At 34.0% G+C, this 13,400-nt stretch overlaps 2 protein-coding genes across 2 annotated transcripts in view; both read right to left on the reverse strand.

Annotated features, from left to right (window-relative positions):
- THADA (Thyroid adenoma-associated protein homolog) overlaps positions 1-1,196 on the reverse strand; it is a 29,869-nt gene extending 28,673 nt beyond the window's left edge. The window contains exons 1-2 of the mRNA XM_090103841.1: positions 1,039-1,196; positions 510-687 (exon numbers count right to left, since the gene is read on the reverse strand). Of these exons, the coding sequence (XP_089959967.1) occupies positions 510-687; positions 1,039-1,141 (281 nt within the window). The 5' untranslated portion in view covers positions 1,142-1,196. The remainder of the gene's footprint in view (positions 1-509; positions 688-1,038) is intronic.
- A 1,583-nt stretch (positions 1,197-2,779) lies between these two features.
- On the reverse strand, positions 2,780-6,182 carry LOC149906867 (uncharacterized). Its single transcript, XM_090103910.1, has 2 exons — positions 4,481-6,182; positions 2,780-3,003 (listed from the first exon to the last, which is right to left on the reverse strand). Exons 1-2 carry the CDS (start codon positions 6,156-6,158, stop codon positions 2,864-2,866), a joined length of 1,818 nt encoding a protein of 605 aa, XP_089960036.1. The 5' UTR covers positions 6,159-6,182; the 3' UTR covers positions 2,780-2,863.
- Positions 6,183-13,400: the final 7,218 nt, after the last annotated feature.

Consider the following 13,400-nt stretch of genomic DNA (forward strand, 5'->3'; position numbering starts at 1 on the left):
AAGGACATAATAGGTTGTTCTATCTGTGTTGTTTTCTCAAATTTTGTAGTAAAATATTCAATTTAAAGCATAAAATTCTGTAAGTGAATGAAATGAGTATGCTTAGGATAGTCATTAAAGAAAGATGTAAAATCTGTGAAACAAATAAATAATATCAATAAATTCCAGTTATTCCTTACCTAATTATACTGTACTAGCTTACCGCCCGCGGCTTCGCCCGCTTTGTCTAAAACCTAATAAATTATATACTAAAACCTTCCTCTTGAATCACTCTATCTATTAAAAAAAACCGCATCAAAATCCGTTGCGTAGTTTTAAAGTTTTAACCATACAAAGGGACATAGGGACAGAGAAAGCGACTTTGTTTTATAGTATGTAGTGATGAGCAAGTCATCAACAACAAGTCTTTACATCAAAACTTACTTAGGTATACATAATATATGGCTTATTTGGATGTTGTTTACTAATTTCAATAGAATAGTGACCTTATTTAACTTTTAATTCCTTACCTCGACAGAAAGCTTTTCACCGGATGTTTTGCCTCAGCATGCAAAAATACGATCACAAAGAATTTTATGGTCTGTACATCATAAGCATCTACATTATTATCGACTATACTTTTCAAAATACTCAGTTGATTGTCAACACTTGTTGAATTGAAGAAGTTTTCGTGGAGTTCATTTTTGTCTGAAATATGTTATTATTTTTAGGGCCGATTTTTCAATGCTTGGATAAAAATTATCCGTCCAATAAAGTATTACACGATAATATTAAAATGTCACGTAAACTGTCAAATACGGGCAATTAGAATACGTTTTTAAAATGGTAGTTTTATACATTATTCGACGAATAAGTTTTATCCAAGGATTGAAAAATCAGCCCTTATAGGAACGTACTTGGAACGTACTTTAAAACATATAAGGCGTAAATTTTATTTGATTTACGAAATGTATATTTTGATGATAGAAAGTCAAATATTTCTATACTACTTGTACCTAAGTTATTATAAATTAAAGAAATAAGAACAAAGTTTCTCACCAATATTTTTAATAATATCTCGTGGGACAGAAACCGGCTCAAATCCGAGGGGATTTTTTATTTTAGATCCACCACCAGTTATCCTCAATGATAATCCATTCATGATAACGCGTTATTTTTAATTAATTTTAACAACAAGAACCACAGGACGTTCTACCATATGTCATATGTGTTTATAAATATGACCATAGAGTAAAGATAACCTAAAACCTGCTAAACCACTTAGGGCTTTGTCAAATGGAACGCCTAAAACGCTGCGTTATAAAGTTCCGTTCTAGCATGGACTAATAAATATATGTTCTAGTCATGTCAAGATTGTAAAATTTTGTTCGTTATATCTATCGAGTGATTCTGATGTGGAAGAATTTATAATTTTATATGGTCTATCACGGATGGCCGTGGGTCATCCCGATTCCCGGCCGCGGCATGGCGAAAGACACGTGTTCGATCCCGCCTAATGATCTATTTTCTAGTTTTATTAGGCATTTAAAATAATTCTCATGCTTTATCACGGTTACGGAAAAAAAAGAGCAATAATTAGGAGAAACTCATCGTTAGTGTCAGGCAAAGGTCTTTTTTAACTAATTGTATCATTTTTTTTGTTAACTTGCAGTTCCAAATTAAAATCAAATTCAGTTTGAAGCAAAATAAAACATGAAACATCCGACGTTAAAGCGACCTAACACCGCGACAGACCGCTGCGTACCTATACAAATAATATTCATATAATATTATGGTAGTGTCTAAGGGTAGTGTACTCATAACGGTATATTACCCTAACCGCGTAGCACAATGCGCTAAGTATGCGTTCTGTTTGACACAGCCTTTATAATGTGGCCTGATAATATTTAATTCAAATTCCCTAAATTCCCCTAAAATAGGATTGGAAATGATCATAGCAAATACCGCTTTATTGTTTGTGTATCAAAATGTTTACTCTATTATTTAAAAAGGTGTTATATCAGCTGTTTAGCATTCGGACTAGACACACATTCATTACACGCAAGCATTCGACCTTCGTTACCAAAATATCGTTTCATCAGAGCCCGTAGTCAGTACTAGGTATATAGGGTTCAAGTAACAATGATAAGAGGGTAACTTTGACTTTTATCTATGATTTGTGACTTTAAAGTTTAAACAATGTGTTTGTTGAAAAGTTTAACGTAGTTTAAAGTTGAAATTACCTACTATATTACACTATATTACTTGAAAGCAATCTATAAATTCATGAAATAATTCAGTTAGGTTCATAATATGCAACTAGGTACCTATGCGTAACTTGCATTTCGCCTCTGGCGGGGTCTAGAAGAAATATAATAATACAAGCTCTGAAATAAGATAAATTCTGTGGATAAAACTTACAATATGTCTCGATCCCCGAGGAATAAAATGACTTTGTGGTAGGTACCTAACTGCGTGTTTTGCAGGTAAAATAATTTTAGATTTTTGAAATCATATTTTCTAACGTTTCACTTTTTCAAACATTCAAAAACAGAATTTTTATCCTTTGTTTTTTTTAACATTTCATAGATTATAACATCTATAATTTAGTGGAAAAAAAAATGTTCCACATTCACAGAACCTGCCGCGCTTAATTTTAAATTTTTAATATTTCTCATTTTTAAGTACTTATGTACTTAGTTACTTACGTGTTAAAATGTAAATGTACATTACAAGTAATATTAAAATTGCGAGATTTAGCAATATACTACGCATAGTGGGATTTTTAATTAAAGACACATTAAAATGAATGCATTTTTATTTCACTCAAATGCATCATGTTTTATTTACAGATTAAATTAAAATAAATTATCTATGCTAAGTCCTACTCAGTCTTGGCGGGCTCTGAAGAGATTTCTTTCTCCTTGACCGTTTCCTTCATCTTGTCACACTCTACTGGTTTTTCTTCAATAATTTCCTTTTCTGGTGCAACGGACTTTATCCTGCTGCCGTCTGAATTATCGCCTGTAAAATAAATTATGTGAGTTTGAGTACTATTTTAATAAAGCCAAAACAATAACAGTTTTTTTTAAGATACTTATTAGTAACTAGTCAGTTAACACATTTTGAAAAATGTTTATGTAACGATATTTTATCGACGAGTTGTTAGTCATAAAAAATAATAACTAACTATAAGTACTTAAACAAGTAAAAATATTGTTAGTAAACAATTGCAATGTAAGTTTTCTGTTATCACAAAAATATAACGAAAGTCAAAATGGGTGTAGGTAAGTACCTAGATGAAGTTATAAGAACAAACATTAACCACCAATGTTCATTTTCAATCTATCAACTTTAACGGGCTTACAACGGTTTTGTAAACAAAGTAACGTTGGATAGATTAAATATAAACCGGTCTGAAACATCATTAGTAAAACATAAATCTGTTATAAACGGTATTAGACACGACAGATACTCGTTTTCCAACGTATACCTGAATATTAGTGCCTAATGTGTTTATGGCACCATTAATGGCTGTCGAAACCGATGTTGTGGACCCATTTATAACGGCACCTATGGTACCTATGAGACCGTTAACAAAATTGCTCCATGCTGTCACTATGGAAAGGAAGGTGAGATAGATATAATAAATATATTATGTACTGGGAATATGCTTCACTATCACTATCACTACATAGTATAAAACAAAGTCGCTTTCTCTGTCCCTATTTCCCTATGGGCTATGTCCCTTTGTATGCTTAAATCTTTAAAACTACGCAACGGATTTTGATGCGGTTTTTTTTAATAGATAGAGTGATTAAAGATGAAGGTTTTAGTATATAATTTATTAGGTATTAGATAGACAAAGCGGGCGGAGCCACGGGCGGTAAGCTAGTTTACAATAAAGAGAAGAAGAGCTTTTGCTAACTGGAAATTTAGTATTTACTTTTCACGATCAAATCGTACTGATTTGTGATGATTGACTGTATATTTTTATCTTTTGTCCTTCTATTCAATAAATGGTATAAAAAAGTAAACTAAATAAAATTTTTCATCTATTTCTTATGATCACTTGATAAATTGTTATTATTTCGTAAAACTCGTGACCTCTGTTATTCAATTGGTTATTGGTATAATAAATGTAATATGATTGGATATAATGAGTATTATATCCTGCGCCGTAGCTAAGGTGATAATTATTTTAACTACTAAAATATATATTATTTTTAATATGTGAAATATTTCAGCATTGTGATATCTCTAGCGTATTCATATTCCCAGTGATCAATGAAGAAAATTAAATAGAGCTTTAGTAATAGTAATAAGAATTAATATTCAAGTATGTATGAAGTACATGATGAGTTTGACATGCAAAATTGAAAATAATAAAATATATTGTAGATATTAATTAAATATAAATAGTAAATCATTCATAGGTACAGAAATGTGAGATTTTTAAAGTAAAAGAAAACTTACTATGAAAAAATAATTCAAAACTCACCATCATGACCCCATCCACCATGACCTTTGCCGTCAGCATTTTCTTTCACAGTATCTCTCGGCCTTTCTGGGTTTGATATCCTTTGGGCCATTGTCTGCAGTCCCTTGATAATGGGGTTGTTTTGAACCAATTGTTGAATAGGTCCAGTCTGCTTCGTTGGCTCTTGAGTTGGTACTTTTTCTGGCTGCGCTTGAGCTGGTACTTTTTCAGGCTGCGCTTGAGCTTGTACTTTTTCTGGCTGCGCTTGAGCTGGTACTTTTTCTGGCTGCGCTTGAGCTGCTTCCGCTGGAACAGACTCTTGTTTGGCAGGAACAGCGTTCACTCCTTGCGGCTGATCAGCTGGCTTTTCAGCAGTATTAACAGCAGCAGGGACGCTATTCCCTGACGCGGGAGGAACGACTTGGCCCGCATTTTGAGGCGTCTGGTTTGGCGGTCTGTTAAATACATTAGCGATGTTGTTAAACGCTTGTTGTATGGGATTTGGTGGGTTGTATGGCGTATCAGCTTGCGGCTGGTTCTGATTGGGGTTCACTAAGTTGTTCCAGGAATTTTGAATTGATTGGATAATGTTGGGAGGCCTCCATCCTGTCTGTGCGGGTTCATCGGCAGCCGCACCGGGAGGCTTTTCTTGGTTTTGGCCTTGCTGAGCAGGTTGCTGATTTTGTTGACCGGTAAAAGGTAATTGGATACCTTGGAAGAGATTACCAATAAAGTTACCTTGATTATTAGTAGGCTGTGCTTGTTGTGCTTGGTCATTCTGTGGTGGTTGTTGGTTTTGTTGGTTTTGTCCTTGATTCCAATAGTTTTGAACAGCATTATTAACATTGGTAAGGGATCCTAAAATACCTTGCTGGAAGTTGTACAAAAATTGCAACACTGGACCTACAGGAGCTTGAGTTGTGCCTGTCGGAGCACTTGTTGTTCCTGTAGCTGCTACTGCATCACCCTCAGCTTTTGCTGCTGCCGCATCATCTTCTTCTTTTATAATGGCAAGAAGTTCAACTCCTTCCGATAAAGTATTAACACCAGTTTCAAAATTATTCTCTAATAATCTAAGGCGATTTTGTACTGCATTTATTTCTTTTGCAGATTCCTCTTCTTTCTCGGGCTTGATGTAAGATTTAATGGTGCTGTTTAATTTTGATACTTGTTCGCTAAATGTGCTCCTTAAAGTCAGAATGTTCTGCTGGATTGTGGATAATTGTTCGTTATTAGCGAACAATTTATTGAAACCTTCAGAAATTCCTTTTAAGCCCTGAGTAAAAACGTTCTGGGTGTCGTCGATCGTTTGTTTAATGGCGAATATTGCTTTCTGAGCATCGCTGTAATGTTCAGGATTCTGAGTCTCGTGCTCCTGGCGTTGCGGGGGGCCGGGATTCCTGAGATCGATCGGCGCTCGCTTCAAATTGATACTGTCATCATTATTGGGCACATAATCGTTGGAGTTTTCGTCCAATTTCTTTGCGGGTTCTTCGATAACTTTCACAGGGATGCCCAGGGAGTTTCGGAGGTTGTTGTCGACGTCTTTGATCGAGTTGAAGGGGTTGATGAGTTCGGGTTCACTGACTACGTTGTCTAGGTCGACGTCATCAAGGTCATCGATTTTTTTCGGCGGCGCGCTGATGGTGGCGGCGTGTGCGTAGAGCACGCATATAGCGAGCAGCGCGAACAGCCTCATGTCGGATGGACTCTGAGCGGCGAGGCGAGGGAAGTGTACATTTATAGCGCAGAGAGCTGACGGCTAACGGTGTACGCATGCAGCCGGTCGGCGCTTCACGCTAAATGTTTTTGTCATTATTTGTGTTATAAACTAGCAGTCGCCGCATCGCTTTTCCTTTTAAAACTGCAACGCTAGTAAAAGTTTTATGCGTGAGTGAAATTATTTATGACGGTGCCATCATTATTGAAAATAGTTCAGTGTCATAACATCATGGTGCTTTAACTTTTATTTATGTTTAGGTTTAAGTAAGCAAACAACTTTTCAAGTTGAAGTTGAATATTTAGGAATTGTTCTACATTATTGTTGAACCAGATAAAAATTATTAGAGTAGTTAAGAAAAATTATTTATATTTTTTGGAACTTCTTTAAAAGTAGTTACCTAATAGTAAAAACCATTAATAAATTTTAATTTATGCTTAAAAATTTTTCAATAGAAAGGCAGATGTTATAAAAACTTGTTTTAATATGTATATTATACACCCACATTGTGTTATTTTCCTTAAGAATACATAAAGGCCAAAATTTTGTGAATTGGTAATTTTGTTATTCAAAGAATTATTATTTTAAGGACCTGGGGACAAATCCTTGAATATCTTTTGAATCATGTTAGTGTTGCAATGGGGATATTATTATGATCATTGAATTGATGTCAATATTATTTATTAACTTCTCATACACTGGTACTTATTTTATGGCATTTTTTATTAATCATTGGAGGACTATTATTATTTTTCTTGAATTAAAAACGAGATAGATCGAGCCTTCGTATCTGTCCGGAATGAAGTTACATCTATACTAATCTATACTTAATATTATAAAGAGGAAGGGTTTGTAAGTAAGTAGGGGAAGGTGAGGTATAATGATCCCCTTAAGGGAAAAAATTTAACTGTGGCTAAAGTTGAAGGCAAAATCGCAAGATTTCTATTGTTGGAAGTAGTGAATTTACTTAACTTTGTAACTGCATACTTATTTTTTATTACAGGAATATAGTTTTTTCGTATTAGAGGCTTTTGTTAAAGTTTAGTAAAGGATCATTTTATACACACCTATGTATAAAATGATCCCTGAGGTTGGGGTAAAATAATCCCAGGGATCATTTTATACCATAAGTTAATAAATATCAGTGAAATAAAACACTCGGCTGTTTATTTTAATCATATGTATTGTTCATAACAATTTAAGTATTATCACAAGTTACACAAAACTTTTGAAGTTTTCTAGTTTCATTTGAGATTTTTTTTTATATATTTAATACTCAATCAACAAAACTAAACATTAAACTTTGCACCAAACTTTTAAAAGGTTTGGAAAATTAACAACTAGTCAAGCAATAAGTAAACAAATAAACTCTTCTTCTAAATAAAAAAAAACAAATAATACTCATCCCTTTCAAAGGTTTTTCTATCAATGTAAAATGCAATAAAAAAATCAACTCTTCATTGAAAAAATAATAATTTGCTTAGGAACTTAGAAATAGACCTATACCTAGCCTTAAAATTTTTTTCACACTATCAAATTGATTACCAGAAAGGCAAATATCGCAAATGTCTTTGGTGTAGCTTTCAGTACAGAAGAGGCATTCGGTATCACTCTCCTCTTCAGAAGAAGATTCTTCTCTTTTTCTGATCTGTTTTGCTTTTTTTTGCCTTTTCCCTTTCCGGCTCCTTTTCCTTTCCCGACTCCTTTTCCTTTCCCACCACCTTTTCGTTTATATATTCACGTATATAAATTCTCGGCATGATCTGTAAAAACAACAAATACTAATGTGGTAAAATGATTCCAGGGATCATTTTATACACACAGAAAGGGATCATTTTTCCCCAAACACCAAATTCCAAGATATCGATAAAAACATAACCTTCAAATATCGCGTGTAGTGATCGAAAATTGCTTAAATATTAGCTAACTGTTATTAATACCCGCAAATAAAACAAAATTTCAATAAACACGAACATGTAAAAAGTAATGAAAGTCCAAAAACAGGCTTACCTTAGATCAGAGCCACACTTTTTGATTATTTTTTAATAAAATCACGCCAAGAGCTCACACCGCGATGACACTTTAAGAGGCAACTGGCAGGGGTGCAGGGAATATGTTACATGCGTATTTAGATAGATGGCACTACTTGTCTTTGATTTACGCCGGGGGATCATTTGACCTCCAGGGATCGTATTACCTCAGCTTCCCCTATGTATGTATGTATGGTTTTCACGCATAAACTACTGGACCGATTTTGATGAAATTTGACACAGATAATCTTTAGACCCTGAGAAAGAACATAGGCTACCTTTTATTGCGAAATATGAACCACGCGAAGCCGGGGCGGACCGCTAGTAATTAATATACCTAATGCAATAGTACGAAATCGTATAGGTATAATAATTGATCTATTCATTTTAAAATTTAAAGTTATCGAAGAGATTCAAGTCAAAAGATAAAACGTCCTCATATAGATAATGCCCTTTTTATAACTTTATCAATCTTAAAACGTATTATCATACAAATTAAAATCAAATGGAGTAAATAAACTTTTTCAGTACCAAATCCGGTTTATCGGTCAAGTTTATTGACCGCGCCAGAAAGCTCATAAATAAGCCCAATAATGTCCAAAACAAACTAACGATCGATAAATGTACTTCTTATGATATTTATATTAATTAAACTATGGAAATATTTATTAAATTTATTCAACGCAAGTTAAACGTCGATAAGAATTCGTGATATTTTGTATACCGTTATACAAAATTATTAAACATCGAAATGTGATACTGAATTCATTTAAATGATTTTATTAGACTAACCTACAAAACACCCTGGTTTCGCTACGGAAAAATACGTTCAACATTATTATGTAGCTTTTTTGGAACACAAATCCATACTAATATTATAAATGCGAAAGTAACTCTGTCTGTCTGTCTGTCTGTTACTCAATCACGCCTAAACAACTGAACCAATTTTCATGAAATTTTGTATGGAGATAATATTTTGATACCCGAGAAAGGACATAGGCTACTTTTTATCCCGGGAAAATGATGTAATCCCGGAAATCCCACGGGAACGGGAACTATGCGGGTTTTTCTTTGACTGCGCGGGCGGAAACCTAGTACAAAATAAATGATACATGTGAAATTTTGACAATCTGTCCACAGCAACCTATTGGCACAGAATAAGCTAACGCTACTATTGGGGCAAAACTTGATTGAAAATATTAAACGGAGCTATTAAATCAAAACAAATATTTTAAATGTTTTTATTTGGAACAGCCTTTAAATGTATAAATATTTTCTAGTCCTATTTTATCCCATAGAACAATGTTTGATCATAAAAATTAGTACAGTTCGGAGTATTGTTTTGAACTCATAAAATTGAGGGTACACGGAGATAATATTAACAAGTAAAGTAAAGTGCCGTGAGAATGCTGTTTGATCCAAGAGCAGCAGGTCACCGTTTATTATTATTCTGTAGAGAAGTGACCTAGACTGATCTGATAGCCACTGGGTCAGCTCTTCTGGCTATCCTATAAGTATAAATATACATAATACTATGTCATACAATACGTTGACCACCTCCTTGGTACAGTGGCTAACGCGTTATCATAGAACCACGAGGGTCCTGGGTTTTATGTCGGGTCCATTATCTATGGAGACGAAGAAACAAAAATTCTCGATCTAGCAGGACACAGAAGGCTGATCACCTGCTTGTCCCTAAAGAAAATCGATCAGTGAAACAGATGTATGAATAATGCATCTGCCCCTTACCCCACTAGGGGACACGGGACTTCACATGTACAATACAACATGATATTACAAAAAGATAAAGGTTCTTCACAATATTTTAACAAGCATCTGTCACAGTGGAATGACCAGTTTCTTACAGACATTATATCGCTATTTATGTCATAACGAGATGTGAACCGGTGCAATGCACAGTAAGTTATGTCTGCTAATATGTAAAATATCTTCAAGAGGGCAATTAATTTTAAATGTTAAATAATTGTGATGATATAGGCATTAAACTTTTAGTAGAAAATTTAATTTACATTTAGCTTAGTAGTATGGTTATTTTTCTTTCATATACATATATGATGATCTACAGTTATTGTAGATTTTAATTTACTTTATCTGTTATAAGTGCAACAGTGCATGTTAGATACTCCTTACATCAGTATCTATAAGCTAGTGAAATTCTTATCAAATTAGGACATTGTTAATCGGAATAAAGAAAACAAAAACAAGTATAAAACCGTGATAAAACCGAAAGAAAACATAAGGTCGCACATGGCAACTAAAAAACCACAAACATACTTATGTGTGCCGATATGGTCTCAATATCGCAAATATAATACTTTCAACAGCAGCTTTTTCGCGAGTTCAACAGTCTATATTAAACTTTTTTTAATTACCCAAAGCTAAAAATTTAAAGTAAACGTATACTGGGTGTTTGACCTCTACAGTCCACACAGCCGGTACCGTTATCAACGCTAAGATGGCGCCAATCACCAATGTCAATGCTATTTCAGGTTATATAATGCGAATTTTTTTTAAGTCTTAGTGGTTTTTTTTTTCAATATACAATAGTATAGACATTTAATAAACCCATTGAAAAATTAAAGTGAATTGTTTTAGTCTCTCTTCAAAAAGTAACAGTAGAAAAAGCAGCATTTCCAGATATGGGAATAATTTGCAAACCTGCGCTTGCCTGTGTTCCATTGAACTAGAAACATTGAATGAGTGTTCTAAGGGCACTTTTACATGGTCAACAATTTTGTCATTGTTTAAAAGTGGTGGGCGTTCGCTGTTAAAGCTGTGATAAAAAGGTCTATTTCTTTAATAATAGCTATAGCTAGTTGTTTCCGTTTCCGTTAGTACCGTCTAAGTGAACTGTTTTGTGTTCAATTGGATATCCTATACATAGAAGTATTAGAAGAATCTTTTAAGAACTTTACAAAGTGTCCTTCTAGGATCGGGACTACTGTCTACCCCCTTTACCAACGTTATCTTTATTCTGTAAATAATTCTTATATAATTATCTATCTTTGTGTATGTTTCTAACCGATGGAAAGAGCATCTTGAACTTTAGAAGTACCTTTAAAGAGAACCATTAAAGTTATTTAAGACTAGCTGCTCCGCGCGGTTCCCCCGTGGCTCCACTCCGTTGGTCGTAGCGTGATGATATATAGCCTCTAGCCTTCCTCGATAAATGAGCTATCTAACACAGAAAGAATTTTTCAAATCGGACCAGTAGTTCCCGAGATATTTAAGATAATAAATGAATAATGCATATTAAAAGTCATTATGAACGAACCTTATGCATAGTTAAACGCCACTTACAATTCTAAACACGTTTTACTCGATGTAACGGGCTGCGCAAATATCGTAATACAATACGAATTATGCACTGTCCTAGATATCATTCCTATATGTGGGTGAATCTTTGGCACTTTCATCTCTATTTCCCTTGGCCACGGCATCACGCGTGAACGGCTGGACCGATTTCGATAATTCTTATATTGATGTGTTCATTATTGTCAGGAGAAGGATGAAAGAAAACCTCAAGATATTTTGACTTCACGGGTTGACAATTTGCGCGAAGACAACGTCTGTTGGGTCAGCTAGTTTATCGATATCGATAGATGTATTTTGACGATTTTAAAGTCTTCTAAATAAAGTTTAATTTTAAGATGGGTATCGTTTACATGTGTGTGTGGGAAAATTTACAAGAACATACACAACCTTCCTTAATTTTTGCTTGAGTATAAGTGAGCTTAATTTTCCTTCGCCAACAAAAGCTTTTCAATATTTTTGTATTTTTTTTATCATAATAGTAAGGCTTGTTATCATAAAGACAGTTTAAAAGGAAAATGCTTGCGACTTATTATTATGAAAACATAGATCTTTTATATACTAGGAAAATGAGTATGAAAAATTACCAAGCATGGATTTACGTAAAAATATATACCCCGCTTTCGGATTTACAGTATCAATACGTATTAGATATAAGAAAAACTTAGAAAGCTTAGTGCTAATTCCATAGTTAAACGGTTACCCATCACGCAAAAATACAATATACTTTCTTAGCTTTCTCTTGTGTAAGTAATGTTGCGAAAAAATGTATAAATATGAAATACTAGATTTCCGCCCGCGGCTTCGCCCGCGTTTTCAAAGGAAAACCCGCATAGTTCCCGTTCCCGTGGGATTTCCGGGATAAAACCTATCCTATGTGTTAATCCAAGTTACCCTCTATATGTGTGCTAAATTTCATTGTAATCGGTTCAGTAGTTTTTACGTGAAAGAGTAACAAACTTCCATACATCCATACATCCATACAAACTAAATATTAAGATTCTATTTTGGCTTTGTGGTTAACAGTTCGCATTCTAATCCAGTCTTCAACACATAGCTAAAATTACCTATAATGATAATGGCCGACTATGTAGAGCTCATTTATAAATATTTTTGATGTAGTTGTTATACGATTGTCCTTTTCTATAGTTTCTACTTTGTGAAGTTTAAAAATTCAATAATCCTTATAATAAACCTGCTCACAAATAAAAAATGTCACATTCGTATGATATCTACATACCTACTATTTTAATACTTAATATCTATGTATAGTGTTTATGTTAAGATATAAGCCAATACTGTAGTATTGGCTTAGTCTTAGGGCAGATTTTTCAATCCTTGGTTAATACTTATTCGTCGAATAACGTAATAAACTACCATTTCAAAAATGTAGGTATTCTTTGCCCGTCTTAGACAGTTTACGGGTGACATTTTAATATTATCGTGTAATACTTTATTGGGCGGATAAGTTTTATCCATGGATTGAAAAATCGGCCCTTAGTCGGTAATGTTTTATGGGCTTAGCAGGTAAAGGTGGATATTACGTTGTGAAGTTGCTGTCATCATGGTGCTATGGCTGCGGCCTGCGCGTTGCAGTGTTGATATCGCATGTGAAGGGAACTTTGTTGATCTAAACTGATGCTCAAAAAATGTTTACCATGGATATGGGGCTTAATTTACACTTAAATAATCATAATAAAAATTGTAAATTGTAACTTTTACAGATATCGAAACTCTACCCATTTAGTTATTTTAAGTTACATCTTAAGACAGTGTTAGTTGAGTGACCCCAAGTCATCGTGTAACGGCATACTGACCGGTTTGCATACACGTCGAGACAGCAAAGGTTTTTTATACA

The sequence above is a fragment of the Colias eurytheme genome, chromosome 7, assembly GCF_061535395.1.
Source record: "Colias eurytheme isolate Ceu_HAF_F1 chromosome 7, ilColEury1 Martin Lab GWU primary, whole genome shotgun sequence".
Classification (NCBI taxonomy): domain Eukaryota; kingdom Metazoa; phylum Arthropoda; class Insecta; order Lepidoptera; family Pieridae; genus Colias; species Colias eurytheme.

Coding starts and splice junctions, on each gene's coding strand:
- LOC149906867 (XM_090103910.1), bottom strand. CDS start 6,158: ATGAGGCTGTTCGCGCTGCTCGCTATATGCGTGCTCTACGCACACGCC. Junction 3,004..4,480: donor TGGTGGATGGGGTCATGATG/GTGAGTTTTGAA, acceptor TTTATTTTACAG/GCGATAATTCAGACGGCAGC.